This window comes from Crocodylus siamensis, chromosome 7 (genome assembly GCF_052110815.1).
Source record: "Crocodylus siamensis isolate JL-2025a chromosome 7, ASM5211081v1, whole genome shotgun sequence".
NCBI lineage: Eukaryota > Metazoa > Chordata > Crocodylia > Crocodylidae > Crocodylus > Crocodylus siamensis.
The window spans coordinates 81991358-82009406 of record NC_143401.1 but is presented as its reverse complement, the minus strand read 5'-3'; the positions used below and the strand labels follow the sequence as shown (position 1 = coordinate 82009406).

At 42.6% G+C, this 18049-nt stretch overlaps 1 protein-coding gene across 1 annotated transcript in view; it reads left to right on the top strand.

The window, feature by feature from the left end:
• The window catches only part of DMBT1 (deleted in malignant brain tumors 1), a 162575-nt gene that overhangs the window by 64488 nt on the left and 80038 nt on the right, over positions 1–18049 (top strand). The window contains 9 exon segments of the mRNA XM_090058728.1: positions 823–1185; positions 5846–5852; positions 6541–6584; positions 7052–7202; positions 8941–9152; positions 12908–13080; positions 13769–14163; positions 16416–16687; positions 17334–17482. Of these exon segments, the coding sequence (XP_089914854.1) occupies positions 823–1185; positions 5846–5852; positions 6541–6584; positions 7052–7202; positions 8941–9152; positions 12908–13080; positions 13769–14163; positions 16416–16687; positions 17334–17482 (1766 nt within the window).

The following is an 18049-nucleotide window of genomic DNA, read 5'->3' as shown; positions in this document are numbered from 1 at the left end:
AGGTTTCTCTGCTAAAAGGAGAAATCTGCATTTTCTCTGATAAAAATGGGAAATCTGTGGTTTTCTCTGATGTGTGCAATTGCCATCGGGGTAGGATATAACACAGGGATCCTGGTTTTCTCTCTTAAATGGAAAACCAGGATTCCTAGATATTAGGCAAAACCTATTTAGATTAAGTATCCTCAAAACTTCCTTGCTGTCAGAACTGTACAACAATCTATCAAATTCCTTGAGAGAGGATGCAGTATCCCCTTCATTGGAGGTTGTCAAGAAGTGTTTGGTAGACATTGGGATCAAATGGCTTAGAAATATTTCCTCCTGTATTTGTTCAGGGAGCTGAGCTTGATCTTTGAGGTGCCTTCCCACTCTACTGAGCCTTGCACTCTGTGCATGTTCTCAACCACTGGGGCTCGCTCCCCTGCTGTTGACCGGTGTAGTTGCAGAACAAGTACTGAAGGCCGGCAGTCTCCATAAACCCTCAGACAAATCAGTGATAGGCAGATGGGGCTGTGACAGCACAGTAAGGTGATCGTATTTCAAACCAAACTAGAGTACTATTGAGCTAGTCCCATGGAGGTACAGAGAATTCATTCAGTGGGTGGTTCACATCTGTAGGCATTTCCTAGAGGCCTATATGAATAAAACAGTGAAAATCCATAGAACATTTTATTGGTGAGGTGGGAAAGGAGCTGTTCTCTGTTCGGGTTAATTCAAGAATACAAATGACACCCATTTCCAGAGGTATTGTTAGTGTCTTTCTTTGGAAGGGGACTGAACTCCTGGACTGTGGTTGCCATGGGTAAGAACATGCCAAGATGCAAGTGAGTGTGAGGCCTTGTGATAGATGACATATTGTTTGCTGTGCTTTTGAAGGAATAAGCATCCGACTGGTGAATGGAAGGAACAGATGCGAGGGCCGTGTTGAAATCAGTTACAACGGAGCCTGGGGGACGGTTTGTGATGATTCCTGGGATGTCAGCGATGCGGAGGTGGTGTGCAGGCAGCTTGGATGTGGCTCCGCCACTTCATCCCCACAAAGTGCCTACTTTGGTCAAGGCTCAGGGCATATTCACCTGGATGATGTGCAGTGCAGAGGAAATGAGTGCTATCTCTGGCAATGCCCTCACCGGGGCTGGGGAAGCCATAACTGTGGACATAGTGAAGATGCTGGTGTCATCTGTTCAGGTATTTCTGTGTTTTATTTCAGAATATTTTCCTGTGAATTACCTTCTGCTTTATGAATTAGCATTTGAGCTCCTGAGAGCACTTTTCTATCACTTCCCTTCTATCACTTTATGCCAAAAATGGGTTTTGCCGTGTGTGTGTAGCAGTCTTGTTTTGTGTGCTGCTCTTGCAGAATCAAAAGAGAGTTGTTGAGCTGAGGTGGAGACTTTCACTTTTTATGTGTTATTTGACAACAGCAAAGCAAGAGTGTCACTGATCGTGGGTACCTTGTCACTGAGATACACTCCCTCCATGCCAATCAAGATCTGAACTTCTTCCTTCCCTGTCTTCACTTCAAGTTAACTTAGGAAGTCAGCACAGCTGACAGTGAGCTGAATTCTCTTCTTTTTTTTGTACACTACACTAGATTGATTTCTGATTTCTTTTCCCCCTTAATGACACTGTCCGCATAATACAGTTGTTTCTCACTTGCATATTATTCTGTTTTCCTTTTATAGGTGGTTATGCACCACACACAACCACGAGGCCAACATGGACTACCACAAGAGGTAATTCCAATTTCTTCCTCTCCTTTTTGCAGTCTAATTAGCTGCATCCTTCTCTGTTTCCCCAGTAGTGTGGACCTAGAAGCTTTTACAAGAACTATTACAACCCCTTCAAATGTTAATTATACCAGAGAGCTAGGACTGGGAAATAGAAGGGGGAAAGTCAATGATTTTGGAAACAGGAGAAGGGTATGTCCAGGTCCAAGTATAACAGTCCTTCAGACTCAGAGCTGTATTATTTTATGTTAGATTTATGAAGAAGTATATATGGTCTGTTGAGGAAGCTAGCTTTGCTCTGAGACCATGAGTTTACAGCCAGAATCTGCCTTATGCCATTGTAATTGTTTCCAACTGTAAATAATCTTAGTTTTTCTTTATTTTTACTATTCATAGTCTCCTCTTCCTTCCCTTCATTTGATTTTCTGAGTTTACTTTTACCTTAATGACTTTGGCAGGTTGCTTGAAAATATATATCTTGTGAGTGAAATTTTCTTATTTTTCATGTTGCTGATTCTTGCATTAAGAGGTGACAACGACATGTATTCAAGCATAAATCAACCATGTATTTCTGCACCAGGTCTTTCTCATGTTTTACGGATGCATTCTAGCAGATATGTGGTAGGTTGTGTTTCAGCCTGAGACCCCTAGCCTAAGTTATCCTAAGGACCAGTTTATCATATCTTAAGATGTGTCTGAACATATCTAATGCAGTTAATGGTGTGTAAAACAAGGCATAAGGTATGAAGTTATACAGAAAACATATAATAACTTTGTGTTATTTTTCCTATCACACTATTAATTATTCAATTAACAATTGAATTGAATGTGGCCAGGCTGATGGGGGCTCCCAGGCACGGGGTATGCCCCTACGCCAGGAGTTACATCAGCTAATGGGGCTCCCACCCATGGGGATGCACCGTGTGCCCCACAACAGGGAGTCAGAATCAGCTGAGGGGGCTGGCAGCTGTAGGAGCCTGATACTTTCTAGTGAAGGGAAAGTGTGGGATCATGATCACTAGCAATAAGGCATCATGGGATCTGATGCTGAATCCTAGGATCACACCTTCTGTCATGCATGGCAGGATCTTGCCTGTGGGGATCCCACATCAGATCCCATTGGACCTCCACTTCCACATCTGGCAGGGCCCGAGAGACATAATAGAAGTTCTTTAGGATCCAGTTTACCAACAAGGATATACTGACTGATCTGGATGTAGTACCTTTTGTACACTGTTCCAGTACATCCCTAATTCTGCAGAAATTCACAACGTATGAAAGTTTGTAACTTTTAAAGTTCTGTGCAGTTCTCACACCCCCGGGGAAGAATAGCGGTTTGAGAATGGCAGCAGCAGGTCAGAAGGAAGGTCAATGATAGAAAGTTAAAATAGGTTTAAATAGGAGTTTGCTGCCTTGCTTTTTATTGACTGTAGCTTCATTTAGTTTTCCTTCACTTTTACTCTCTTTTTTCCCCTTTTGGCTTCCCTCTTCTCTGCCTGCCCAATGGAACCAATGTCAACAGGGCTGCGTCTGGGTCAGTAAGGGACCAATTTATACCTAGTATTCCTTTTGTGGTGATTGTGTAGAAAAAGGAGTTTGGTTGCCAGACCAGATTTGAGGAAATAAGACAACCATTTTCCTTATAATCTTGGGAAGAAAGACTACTACATTATATTTAGCAAGGCATTTGAATAAAGCCTGAATATTTGTTTTCTTTTCCTTATAGTTTGTGTCATGTATTTAAAAGATCCACTCATTATAGCTTTGGGGAATAACTTCGAAAACACTAAAGTGCTTATCTTTGAATAGTAAGGAAGTTAAGGCCATGGACAAATGTGCATGTGAAGCACTCCAAATTTTGCTTCTTTTTGGAGTGCTGTGGTGTTGTACAGATAGGTCCTGTTCCTCTTGCCTACTCATCCCACCCTCCTAATCCTGCCAAAGGGCTTCAAAATCACTACAGTGGCATGCAGAGGGGTGCTTTCTAGCCAGGCGGCACACTGTGGGGTTGCTAGATCCTTTCTTATTCTACAGTGCTCCACTTCTATGGGGAGCAGGGGGCAGAAGTGGGGAGACAGTAGGTGCTGTCCTGTGTACTTTGCCATCCTCTGGAGAGCAGAGGCTGAGACACGCAGGGATTCCTGATCTCCAGCCCATGGAGTTATAGAGAAGGATTCACTGCGTGCCTCGCAGCATCCAGTCTTTAGTGGTGCCTGAAGGCAGCCCAGTGTAGAGGAGAATGCAATGACTGTCTGCCACAGCAGAGGACTGTGGGATACTGGCAGACTGAGCCTCCCCCTGTCATTTTTCTCTGGAACATTTAGATTTTCCAGAAAGCACTTCAAATAGAAACATTTCAAATATGTTCCTCATTTTATGAGGATCACTCTTTGAAGTGCAGTGACCATTTTTTGAAACATATTTTAGCTGCAAGCATCTCTACGCTCACAGTTGGGAGAGCTTCGAAGGGGCTTGGAGTGCTTTGACTAATACACCTGTTGAGGGCTTAAACCACCAGTTGCTTATATTTGTGGCATATTTGGATGTCAAGGATTCTGAAAAGGTCCCAGCTGAGTTGAATACTAAACACATACTTTATTGTCAACACTTTGTTAATCCTATTGGCTTCCAGAATCTAGGAAGACTTCCACCTAAACTTAAACACATGCATTTATCAGATTGCAGAAGACATTTACAGTTGATCATTGCAAGCCTCTCATTCCCAAATAAATTGATTTGAAGATATGCAGGTTTTTTAAACCCTTGTGTCTTTACAGGTATAACTGTATATTCTTCTTTAGACCCAAGTTAATTATAATAACCCTGCTTTAACTTTTGGTGAACTAGCTCCTTTGCTGCCTTGATATTATAGACAGTAGACAAAAATGTTTTTTCTTCATTTTTACCCATCTGTTTCCTGTCTGTTTTACATACAGTGCTTTAGGTTTGTTTTCTGCTTTTTCCTTCCATCTTAATGATTTTGGTATATGAGGCATATATCTTGAATGAAATTGTCCTCATTTGCATGCTGCTCTCTCTTGTTTTAGCAACTGTTTCTACCACTGATACTTCCCTTACCATTACGGGTAACCAGAACAGGCAATTCTCGTTTGCTTTACTAATATGGAAGTAAGAAAATTTTTGAACTGTTGAAAACTTTTCTCTAGTTTTTGTCTTTTATAAGAAAAAATGTCCATTCCTAGAAATCATTTCACAAAGCAGGCAACTAACATTTGAAAGAAAATCAATGAGGTTTGCAAACATATTATAATGCCATAGCATTTGAGAGATGATAGTACCATGTATGTTCAGTGTACCAAAACAGGCACTGCTATCAAAACATTTATGAACTATTGTGATACAAATACTCCTCTTTGTTCCCACTTTGTACACCTCTACAGCCAATAATGCTTTGGTCCATGACTAGGCTCATAGCACTAGAGTAAATGATGATGATGATGATGAATGGCCTATAATGGATAGGTGGACTATTTTGGAGAGTATTGTCATTTATGTTACTAGATTTATTTCAGGATTTTTTCCCAACAGAGTTTACCACTGCATTTCTTATTGCTGTTTCCTAGCTCACTGTTTCTTTAACTAATTTTATTTTATTAATCAGATGAGCTAGACACAGCACAGGCTTTATTGGCTTAGTGCATTATATATCTGGGTATAAATCTCTATTTGTAAAATATTTACAGGATGAGAGAACTATTGGTATTTTCTTGGGCCATCTGAAATATAGCTCTCATCTCTTTCTCAAACTCTCTTCTGCACTGGGTTATGGTCCAAGGTTGGTTTAACCTTTTTCCTGGCATTATCTTGAATAACCCAGTTACCCTGAAAGTTGTATAGTTTTCTGTGTAAAGGTATATTCCATTTATGTATGGTTGTTCTTTTCTGTTGCTAGAGACTACCAGAAATTCATGGCCATTTACAACAGGTAATTTACAGCTGTTTGGTTTATTTTTCTCCTATGTCATCACAATATATACCATTTTGGGGGTATAAATTGTGCCAATTTTTGATGGGAAAATAGTGATATATCGTATGCTAATAAAAAGTTATACTTCTTGAGAACACTCTTCATTTTGACAGCTCATGCTTCTAACTAGGAAAATAGTTCTTTTTCCTTTGAACTATAGTCCTGTGATTAAGTAGTTCTTCTTCTGAATAAGCAGTTAGGTCCCTGACCTGTGCCGACACTGTGCACATGCTTAACTATGCTGATGTGACTGGTCTCAGCATCTTCACTGAAGCTCTTTGCAGGTCTGGGATATTTTGGCATAACACAATTTTGCCTCATACTCACTAGGTTTTTCTTTAAAAATGTACTGTGGCCGTTGGTAGATGAAACAAGAGGCATGTGTGCATGACACTTTAAAGAGGGTTACATGCTTTTGTACTGCTTTAATGGTGTCGGTGTTTTCATGCCTCAGCAGCATACTGTGCATTAATTCCAGCTGCTGTAGGAAATTTAGTAGTGTAGTGCCCCTTAAACAACTTGGGGCACAGCAGACTAAAACGCCTTTGCAGAGTTTTAGTTTGCAGCCCCTACAGCCATGGAGTGAAGCACTGGGGTCCGTGCAGCTCTGCAGGCAGCAGCCTGGGAAGGCAGGCTCCACCCAAGAAAAGCAGCAAGCCTGATCCCCCTGCCCCTTCCTCCCCTCTCCCCAAGCCTGCCTGCCTGAGCTACACAGGGGCCCGGTGCTTCCCTCCGCAGCTGTGGTGCCCCACCAGGACACCCTGAGCAAGGTGCCTGGAGGGGGCTACCACTTCCACAGAGGGAAGCACCAGCCCCACCCTGCAGCCCAGGCACTGCTCTGCCCACCAGCAGTTCGCCCTCCCCTCCCTGCTGGAGAGGCAGGTAAGTGCACAACACGGGGGTTTAATCAGCCCTCAATTGAAGTGGTGTTTTTTAAAACTCACTACTTCAATTTAGGGCCCCCATTTCATCTACACACACCATGTCTTGCCACATTAAGACCACAATGTTACCTGGAAAAAAATCATAATTTTTCTTCACTGAACATATATTCCTTAGCACAAATTCCTGGTTTTCTGTTTATACATTCAATACCTAATTCAATATAGTTTAATACATTTAATTTATTTAATTTAATTTCAAGAGGTGTTGAGTCTGAAATAATAGTTTGTATGCTCAGCAGCTTTTTTGGTTTTGATCATACTGAGGTTGACTTCTGTTAATGGACCCTTCAGTTTCCCCCTTGAGTTTTCAGTGACTTTGGATTCAACATAATATAGCTATAAGCAGAAATTATACCTGCATATATACCTTTTATCTTTTCTTCATTCCACAGCAAGTTATTCTTGTGGTGGCGTACTTTCAGACTCATCTGGGACATTTCACAGCCCATTCTATCCTGCATATTATCCAAACAATGCCAACTGTGTATGGGAAATAGAAGTAATGAACAATTTCCGTATAACTGTCACGTTCAGAAATATTATGTAAGTATCCAGAGATGTTATGAAAGCACAGCACTAACTTCATGGATAATTAATGCTGTTACTATTGGACTTTTTAAGATTTGATATTGTCTCCTCTTCAAAGATGTCTCTCAGTATGTTCTAAAAAACTGTAAATAAGCTGTATATCTAAAACTGTAAACCTTTCCTAACTGCATAGCTCAGGGGTGGGCAAAATATGGCCTGGCCTGTGAGGACATTCAATCCAGCCCGTGGGACCCCTTAAAATTTTTTTTGAAACTTAAAAATGATCAGTCCCTGGTTCCTGTCAAAAATGACAGGAACCAGGGGAAGCCCAGTGGGAAACCCAGGGGAAGCCCACCTGGCCCCACTCCCCAGCCAGAGGCCCTGGGAGGGGCTTCTGGCTTGGGACCACATGGCTGCCCTGGAGTGGGAAGCTCAGGTAAGCGGGGCGTGGAAAGGCAGGGAAGGAGCTGGTGTGGAGCGCAGGAAAAAGTGGCCCCTTACCCACCTCATGGCTGGCACTCCCTGCTGCAACCACTTGCAGGTTGCATGGGGCTGTCCTGAGCAGGCACAGGCAGCCCTAGGTGGGCTGCAAATGGATGCAGTGCAGGGCACTAGCCACAGGGCAGGCAAGGGGTTGTTTTCTGCCACACTCTTGTAATCTGGTCCCGCAGCCAGCCTGAGCCCCGTGCCAACTCTGGGTTTGCTCACTGAGGCTGCACATGGCAGCAGCAGCAGCTGCGCCCCCCCCCCCCACTTGCTGCGCTGGGCAGCGTTTGCTGCTACTGCCCACCTGGAGCTTGTGCCTCAGTAGGCTGCAGTGCAGCTATCACTGCCGCCTCTGGGCTGCCCAGCGTGTGAGCTCCAGGCTGGCAGCAGCAGCAAATTCTGCCCAGTGCAGCAAGCGGGGGGGGGCACAGCTGCTGCCACCACAGCAAAGCCCCAATGGGTGAGCCCAGAGAAAGCGTGGGGCCCAGGCTGGCAGTGGGGGAGGTTTACAAGCTGGTGCTGAGCATGGGGGAAGAGTGTCCCTTCACCCATCCCATGGCTGGCACCCCGTGCAGCAGCTGCTCACAGCCCATGTGGGGCTGCCTGTGCCTCAGGACTGCCCTGCACAGGCTGCAAGTGGCTGCAGTGCAGGGCACCAGCCACTGGGTAGGAGAGGGACCGCTTTTCCCCATGCTGTGCACCAGCTTGTTCCCTGCCACTGAGAAGGGAGCCAGGGCTGTGCGCTGCCCCCCACCTGTACCGTGGGATTGGTCGGCACTGAGAGTAAGCGGGCACAGGAGCACAGGGCCTGTACCAATGGGGCCCAGGGCAGGGGTACAGGGTTGCGGCCGGCAGGGGCTCTATGGAGCTGGGCCAGCTCCCCCCTCTCCCTGCTGATGCAGCCCAGCCTGACTCCATAGACCCCTGCCAGCCTGCGCCCTGCTCTGGGCCCCACCAGTGCTGGCCCTGGGACATTGGTCCTAAGACTTTGGGACATTGGTCCCAAGATGAGGACCAGGGGGTGGGGCACCTGTCAAGGGGTGGGGCTACCCATGTGGCCCTTTACAGCTTGCCAAAACTGGGTAAGCAGCCCTCTGCTCAAAATAATTGCCTGCCCGGCATAGCTGGTACCATGTATGCTCACAAATTACAATAATCTTTGTCTCAAAGTCTTTTGATTTTAAGGGTTTAATGCAAGTGTTATAGCCTATTTTGTGGTGTTAAATTGGAATTCACACAATATGACAATCTCATGTTTACTCCCTAGGATGCAAAGTAGTTGGTGTCAAGATGATTACATTGAAGTGTACGATGGGCCACTATATACATCTCCATTGCTTGGGAGAATTTGTTATGGTTCCACTTACACTTTTACATCATCCTCAAATTTGATGACCGTTCGATTTCACAGTGACTACAGCTACACAAACAGAGGGTTTTTGGCTGACTATTACTCCATACCAGCAGATCAGAATACTAGTAAGTCTATATTCAATGAAGAACTTTGTTCCTAATGAGACAAGCCTAATTGTTGATTTTAAATATAAGTGTATTTATGTATTTGTTCCTTAAACAACTAGTAGCTATCACCTTTCATATTGTTTGAGCATTGACCTATTTCAGGCAATATTTAGTTTAACAATTAAAAAAGTTCTGAGTGGAAGCTTTTATCAAAGGAATTATTTTTAGATATTTTCTCTGAAACTCATCTTAAATTTGCTTTTTCATCATCTCATTAATGTTACTTATCTAGTACAAGCTCATGTTAACACACACCCTACTTATAACAGCCCTATGCTTTATTGCATTAGAATGAAGCAGCAAACTGACTAATCCCGTTGTAGCCAACACCTTCTTTAAATGAGATTTATTTTCAGTCCCATTGGAATTTGTAATTAGGTTTTATTCTATTTTCTTCCACTGTCCTTTGGGCTTGATCATTGTCCTACTACAGATAAAACTTCCATCACTCATTTCCTTTCAAACAGTTCCATGTCCTGCCCCAATGTGGTCCCCATCTTCAAAAAAGGCAGGAAGGAGGACCCGGGAAACTATAGGCCGGTTAGTCTCACCTCGATCCTAGGCAAGCTGTTTGAGAAAAAGATGCTGGCACACATCCAGGAGGGGCCAGCAGGAGACTGCATGCTTAGGGGCAACCAACATGGGTTCATCAGTGGAAGGTCCTGTCAGACCAACCTGGTGGCCTTTTACGATCAGATCACCAGATCGTTAGACACAGGGGTTGCAGTGGATATAATCTTCCTGGACTTCCGGAAGGCTTTTGACACTGTCTCTCACCCCGTTCTCATTAAGAAACTGGGGGGCTGTGGTGTAGACACCTACACAGTCAAATGGGTCACCAACTGGCTGGAGGGCCGCACGCAGAGGGTGGTAGTAGATGGGTCCTTCTCAACCTGGAAGGACGTGGGCAGTGGGGGTCCGCAGGGCTCGGTCCTCGGGCCTGCACTGTTCAACATCTTCATCAGCTATTTGGATGAGGGGGTAAAAAGCACCCTGTTCAAATTTGCTGATGACACTAAGATGTGGGGGGACGTGAGTACATTGGAAGGATGCAACAGGCTACAATCAGATCTCAACAGGTTACAAGGGTGGGCGGACGAGAATAGGATGGGTTTCAACACAGACAAGTGCAAGGTGATGCACCTCGGGAGGAACAACCGGCACCATACCTACAGGTTGGGGAACTCCCCTCTTATCAGCACGGAGGCAGAAAGGGATCTGGGGGTCATCATTGACTCCATGATGAACATGGGCCGGCAGTGTGGGGAGGCAGTCAGGAAGGCCAACCGCACCTTGTCGTGCATCCACAGATGCATCTCGAGCAGGTCCAAGGAGGTGATCCTCCCCCTCTATGCGGCACTGGTCAGGCCGCAGCTGGAGTACTGCGTCCAATTCTGGGCGCCGCACTTCAAGAGGGATGTGGACAGCATGGAGAGGGTCCAGAGGAGGGCCACTCGTTTGATCAGGGGACAGAGGGCAGGCCCTATGAGGACAGGCTGCGGGACCTGAACCTGTTCAGCCTCCAAAAGAGAAGGCTGAGGGGGGATCTTGTGGCCTGTTACAAACTAGTCGGGGGGATCAGCAGGCATTGGGGAAGTCACTGTTCCCCCGAGCACCGCCAGGAGTGACCAGGAATAACGTTCACAAGCTGGCAGAGGGTAGATTTAGGTTAGATATCAGGAGGCGCTACTTCATGGTCAGGGCAGCTCGGGTCTGGAACCAGCTTCCAAGAGAAGTGGTACAGGCTCCTCCCCTGGGGGTGTTTAAGAGGAGGTTAGATGAACATCTTGCTGGGGTCATTTGACCCCAGTACTCTTTCCTGCCATGGCGGGGGGTCAGACTAGATGATCTGCTCAGGTCCCTTCTGACCCTACAAACTATGAAACTATGAAACCCAATTTGTTATTATTTATCAGTTTACCACAATCCTGTCTTTACTCTTCTTCTTGTGTCAGTGTGGTTCAAAATATTGTTCTCCAAAAGTTGATAGATTGGTAGCCTTAATAACAGGCTAGATATTACAGCCTTAATTTCATAGTGTGAACACACAACAGAATTAGTGTGTGTGTCTACATGTGAAATTAATTCAAGTGACTAAACTTGGATGCATATTGTGCCAGAGTTTATTGCTCCTGGCACCATGTCTTCATGTGGGCCTGGGACCACAGCATGTTGAGTTGGGTCAGAGCAGCCCTGGCTGGCAGAAGGTCTTGGGGGGTCAGCCAGCCAGCCCAGGGCTGCTCCAACCCAGCTCAACAAACTGCAGAGAGGCTGGTTGGGGCATGAGAGTGCTTTCTAGTGTGGCGCTAGCTAGCAGATAGTTCTCTTGCTGAAGCACCCTCATGCCCCAGCCAGCCCTGTCTGCAACTACAAATGTGTTGCTGCACACTAAAGAATTACCGCATGATAGTACTTGCATTTACAAGTATGAACCTATGGCAGAGTTAATAGGGCTGCACATGTAGACACTGAGACTTTACTGTGGAGCTAATTAGGCACATTAAAAGTCTCATATAGATGTGTCCACTATGGAGTAACCTATCCCAGATTGTAACTAGTACTAAATCTATTCCTAAGGATCAGAGACATATCTATCTCTTGCAAGCTTAGCTGTCTCCTGTAGGTACTATGACAATGCCATGTCATTAGCTGGTGAAGAGTCAGTTTGCATTGGGGAAATCTCTATGGTGGTATGAAATTGTCTATGGAAGTGGACATATGGCATTTTCTATTTAGTAACTTGATTACATAATGAAGTTATAACACATTTTCCAAGGTTAACTTTACCCTAGATTCAAGAAATTTATTACACAAGAAAATTACATGATATATGCCTATTCTACTTTTTCTGCTTGATAGTGGTGGTTAGGGCCCTCTCTTCAAAGTGGAAGATATAGCTGTGAATCTCCTTACGGTGAGGTGAAAGTAGTTTCCCACATCCTGGGTGAGCACTCAGATCACTAGCCCATTATGCATAATATGGTTAACATCACTCCTAGCCTGTTTTTAAACTGAATAGTCCACTGTTTCTGTGACATATACTTCAAAAGCATCTAGTGGATTGGGAACTTCCAGGGATTTAAGCATCAGTTCAGTACCAATCTGAAACCCAGTTTATCTGAGGTAGGAGTTAGTAGGTTAATTAATCAAACAGGATTTCTTTAGAACAGTGTGGCACCTATAGAATGTGCAGTCCAAAATAGAGACATAAAATAAACTGCATACGTTCAATCTGAATCTCAGTAATAGTCTTTACCACTGATGATATTGATCACAAGAGCCTCATACAGACATTCAGTTTCTCCTGGGAGAGTTACTGCTCTCCCAGGAGAAACTGTGATTGTACAGATATTCTGGCTTATTCTCCAAGAGTAAAACTGGCCATTGAAGGAAAAAAATGACCTGGGACCAACCAGAGTTAAATCACTTCCAGGAGATGGTGAATGTCAGTAAATGCTGTAGCTTTTCAAGGACAGAAATCCTAATGGTGTGATGTTCATTGTAATTACAATACAACACCTAGGAAACTTAATCAGACCTCTAGTGCGTATTAAATATTTCAGTAATAACAGAGGTAAAATTATGTGCTCTGGTTTATGAACCCCTCCCATCCAAAACTGACACATACCATAGATAATATTTATTTAAATTGCAGTTTCTAATCCCTATCAGATGCCTGACTTCATTAATACTTGGTTTTCCCTGTTCACCAGCGCTTCTGTGCTTGCCAGAATACATGAAGGCAGTTGTTAGCAGAGCCTACCTCAGTTCACAAGGCTACTCTGCATGGGATGTCAACTTGAATGACCCTTACTGTAGACCAACAATTACACCGTACTCTGTTATTTTTGATATACCATACACCCGCTGTGGCACCAGAAGAGAGGTATGATGATGCTGATGCTGAATGATTTAGCAACCTGTATAAGCCGGTTCAAATCGCAGAGCTCATTTTGTGAAAGGTTATGAATTGTAACATGCAGCACTGTTTGTGGGGACTAGAAAGGGAACAGAGACAGCAGGTACATTTAAAGATTCAAACTAACTAAGTACTCCCACCTCTGCGGAGATTCTGTTTATTGTAGATGGCTTTTATGACACACAGTGTGCAGTAGAGGCTTTTGTGAAAAAACTCCAACGTTAAGATCTTTTTTTTCTGAACATTTTCTGATCTTCATAAGTAGTATCAAGACTTGCCATTTACACAGGCCCTAGCTGAACAAGGTACTTAAAGCACTGACTTCAGTAGGACTGCCTGCATGCTTTAAATTAGATATGAATGTTAATGGAAACTTTATACATCAGATGTTCAAAGCTCTGCATGCATGTTAACTAACTGGATGGTCTTTGGGTTCAATTGAAATGTTTTTCACAGAACTCAATTTTGTCACATACCATGTGGTCAACCAAGTTGTTTAAAATGCCTTGAGGGTAGAAGTTACCCAAATCGCACTTCTCTTCATACCTGTTTACTAGAAGTGACATTATTACACTCTGTGTTACTTTAATTTAGTATGCATAACATAAACATGACTGAATGAGGTAATTATGCATTTTATCTGATGTTCTAACAGGGAAACGGCAATTCAATCAGCTACTCCAATATGATAAAAGCAAATTCTTCTGGCAACTTGATCACAAGACAAAATCCTCTTCATTTGCGTGTCACTTGCAAAATGCTCCAGAATTCCTGGATACAAGCAATGTATCTTGTTGATACCCAAAAGGTTACAGAGGTCAATGAAACTCAGTACAGCAGATATGACGTGAACCTTACATTTTATAGATCATCATCATTCTCACAGCCAGTCTATGACTCGCCATACTATGTTAACTTGAACCAGAATCTGTTCCTTCAAGCTAATCTTCACAGCTCTGACTCAGATCTGGTGTTGTTTGTGGACACATGTATAGCATCCCCTGATCCCAATGATTTTACAACTGTGGTCTATGAAATAATCAGGAATGGGTAAGGACTTTCTCAATACTTGTGAAAAAAGGTTCTGTATTTGCAGTCTTGTTTCCGTAGCTGTAGTTCTGTATCTGTTTTATTTAGAGAATACAGCCAATGTGAATTGACTTCAGGTCCCATTATGAATACAGTTTTAAAAATACACTGTAAGGCATAAGTGGTTAGGTAGAGTATTAAATAACACTAGATAGGACATCTAGACCATGAATCTAATTATTCCTCAGCTTCTGACTGAATGTCTTAATCACGTGGCTAAAGAGTCCTTATCTGTTTCAAGGTTTTTAAAAGTATTTTATACAATGTGGCACTGCTTTGACAAGACAGGTTGAGAAAGACCTACCTCAAAAAACCCTTTAGCAGCTGAATGGTTAGACAACAGACCTGGAAGGTAGGGAGACCCAGTGTAAATCAGTTCTCCCTGGTTATGGAGATACCATGTATGTAAATTTACTATTCAACAAAAATATATTGCCGAACCCAAATTGGGGTTGATTAGCCAGAAACAGTTCATCTATAGTGCTCAGCTATGCTTTTTTAATAATACTCTGCTACTTTACTTTTTAAAATAATTTCATTGTGTATGTTTGTGAGAGAGCGAGGGAAGGAGAGAGAGCATGCAAGTGCATTCAATCAGAAGCTGAGGAATAATCAGATGCATGGTCTAGATGTCATATTTAGTGTTATTTAGTACTCTACCTAGGCATTTATGCCTTGCACTGTATTTTTTTAAAATGTATTCATAATGAGACCTTTAATAATATACTGTATAAACCAAGATGACAAGAAGAAAGGTATATAAAAGGAAATAAGGCAGAGGATATAGAACATTGTGCATTATTGTGAAATAATTTCACTGGTTACACACAATTCTTACATTCCTTATTTCTGTTAGTTTAATTAAATCTAAATGTATTGGCATGAAATTGTGGCTTCTGTTAGGGGCACATCACTGACTGGAAAGTAGGAAAGTAAAGCTTAATAGAACCTTGTTCTTCAGACCGCCAGTGGCTCTGACTACTTAGAAATCATATCCGTGACTGTGATTGCTTGCCTTTTTCTCATGTCTTAAATAGAAATCAGTGCTGTGGAGTGAGTTAGCAAAGAGGTACTTAATGGAAGAAGGAAGGTTGTTATTTATGTTCTAGTAAATAATACAAAGAGAACCAATGGGTACCAGGACCCCCTTTGCTCCGGTACATAAACATTTAGTAAGGAGACTGTGTCTGCAGTTAAGAGCTTAAATAAGCCAAGTTACAGTTTTCTACATAACAGTAACAATTTAATAGCCACCTCTACTTCAGCTGCTACATGGTGATCATTCATCCTTCAGTCCAAAGATGCAAGTAACTTTAGGATCCTTTTGTAGATCAGTTGCCAGAGATCTCTTTGCAACTTGGCAGTCTTGGGAATTGATCTTGCAAAGCTTTGACCAGAGGCTTAACTTTACACATGCAAGTGCAGTGAGGCTGCTTACACTCTTTGGGTGTGTACAAGCATTGCATTTAGATCACTTTAAACAAAGTTTAGAGTGACCTAAATGCTTGAGTTCACAGGGCTTAAGTCATCCTAAAAATGGTGCACCTGATCTAAAGTTAATTCTTATCAAATGAGAAAGAACTTTAGATTGGCATGGTTCATCCAATCTAAAATGGGTTGACCCAATCAAACAAATGCTTGCATGTATCCCCCAGACATCCCTGGGTCTGGGAAAGCCCAATCATACTCCACCACACTCAGGCTATGCTGTTTCCCCCCACCAACCTCTGGGCTGGGCAATACCCCCTTGAACACAGAAGCCCCCACCCCTGGACACTCTAGTCCCCACCCCCTCAATTCTACCACCTCCCCTTAATCCTGCCAACTCTTTCCCTTCCCCGCCAGCCCCAACTTACTTCCCTTCGGCTGCCTATGTGCATCTTCCTTGCAAGTGAGGAATTCTTGGATGCAGTGATCCTTACACTAAGCTGGGCCATATGAACACTTGTTCACACCCTTGACGTTAGAACATGCACAATTTACTCGTTAGATCAGGGCCATTCATGTTGTACATTTTGTAAGTTAAGTCATTGCCCCTGATTTTACATCTTGCTTTTCTAGTCTTACTACAAGAGCACTTTTTTCTCCCTTTTTTGTCTCCATTCTTGTTAGACTTTCTGTTCTATATATGGATATAGATTTATCTGTTTGACATAAGTAATGTATTACTTCATATGTTCACAAGGACTCATTTTATTTTGCTTTCTTTCTAGGTGCATTAGAGATTCTTCCTACTATACATACTATTCACCCTACAATTACATGACCCGGTTTAAATTTAATGCCTTCCAGTTTATTAGCAGACACTCATCTGTTTACCTGCAGTGTAAGATGGTGGTGTGTAGGGCATATGATTATTCCTCCCGATGCTACCAGGGATGTCTCTTTCGTTCCAAAAGAGGTGCCAGACCTTACCAGGAACAAATAGATGTAGTCGTTGGACCCATTCAGCTTCAGAGTGATGGCATCGAAAATAGGAATGCTGGTAAATTTAAATAAACTTCTTTTGTACTCAATATAAGACTCTTTAATCAGTTTACATTTCATAAAGATATCTTTGCAGGTCAGTTTTCTTCTGATTTCTAGTACTGATTCATGACTTAACTAGTTTATTGGCAACTTAAGAATAATAAGCATGAAGGCGTTGATCGTTGACTAATATCTACAAGTTATTTTCTGTTGAGCACCTTTCAAATCTATCATTTTAATCTGTGTGTGTCAAAGGCCGATTACATCAGAGAGAAATTAGATATAGTTTATCTCTGTATAACAGCCCATTTTGTCCAAATTGTCATTATAACAGTCTTGAATGTCTCCAGTAAAAGCAGACCATTCACCTTCCTTGCAAAACATACATTCCCTATTTCCTTTCCTAGTTAAGATAATTTCTTAATGTTTAATCTAAAAATGTCATGCTTCTGAATAAGTTGTTAAAGTAACCCGTATTAATATGAAGCTTATTTCATGTGTCTATAGTGTATCAGATATGAAATGGAGTGAAAAACCTCATTAATATTCATATATAATCTAAGATTCAAAATTTGAATTCAAATTCTCTCTGTTATCTTTGGCATTATCTAGAGCAGAGCAGCAAGAAAATGTAATAAACTCTCCTTCCTTTTTCCTCACAGAAATGGATTCTTCACATCTTCAGGAAAATATGGATACCCATCGCTCCGTTATCGTTCCTATTGATAATTTCCATGCTCCATTTATTGTTACTGCTGTGGTCCTGGCGGTTATTGTTATCACTCTTGCTGGTTTTCTTCTAAAAAGGAAAGTAAAGAAAGAGATCCCCTACAAGATAATGATGTGAGATGCAAGAAGCACTGGTCCTCAACAGACAGCAGAATCTCAGGAGATTTGTTAGAGTTTCAGTTTTCTGCATTTATATTTCAACTTTTACACGACAATTCAAATTTTTATGAAAAAGTGTGAAAAACTCACTGTAACAAGTTAACTCCCTGTGTTGTCGTAAATTCAAAATAGAGTTGAGCCTATACTCAAAATTACTTCATGCAAACAAGCCTGGTGGCTATTGAAAATTTGGCTGCAGACCCCTTCTATCTAGTCAACTACCACATCCAATAATGGGCTAAGTGTAAATCCCAAATCCTACCAACCAGCTCCCTGGCCTCAGAAACCTCGAAATTACAGCTTCGGGCTTTCTCTAATCTAGGTGGACTGAAATTATCATGCTATTTTGTAATCACACCTAGATAGATTGAAATCACCTGGCATTTTGCAGCAAGACTGCGCAGGGCTCCAGGAGATGTAGTTCCATCCCAGTTCTACCATAGGTGCTTTATGTTTAAATTTCTCATTGAGACAACTGTAACATATTTGT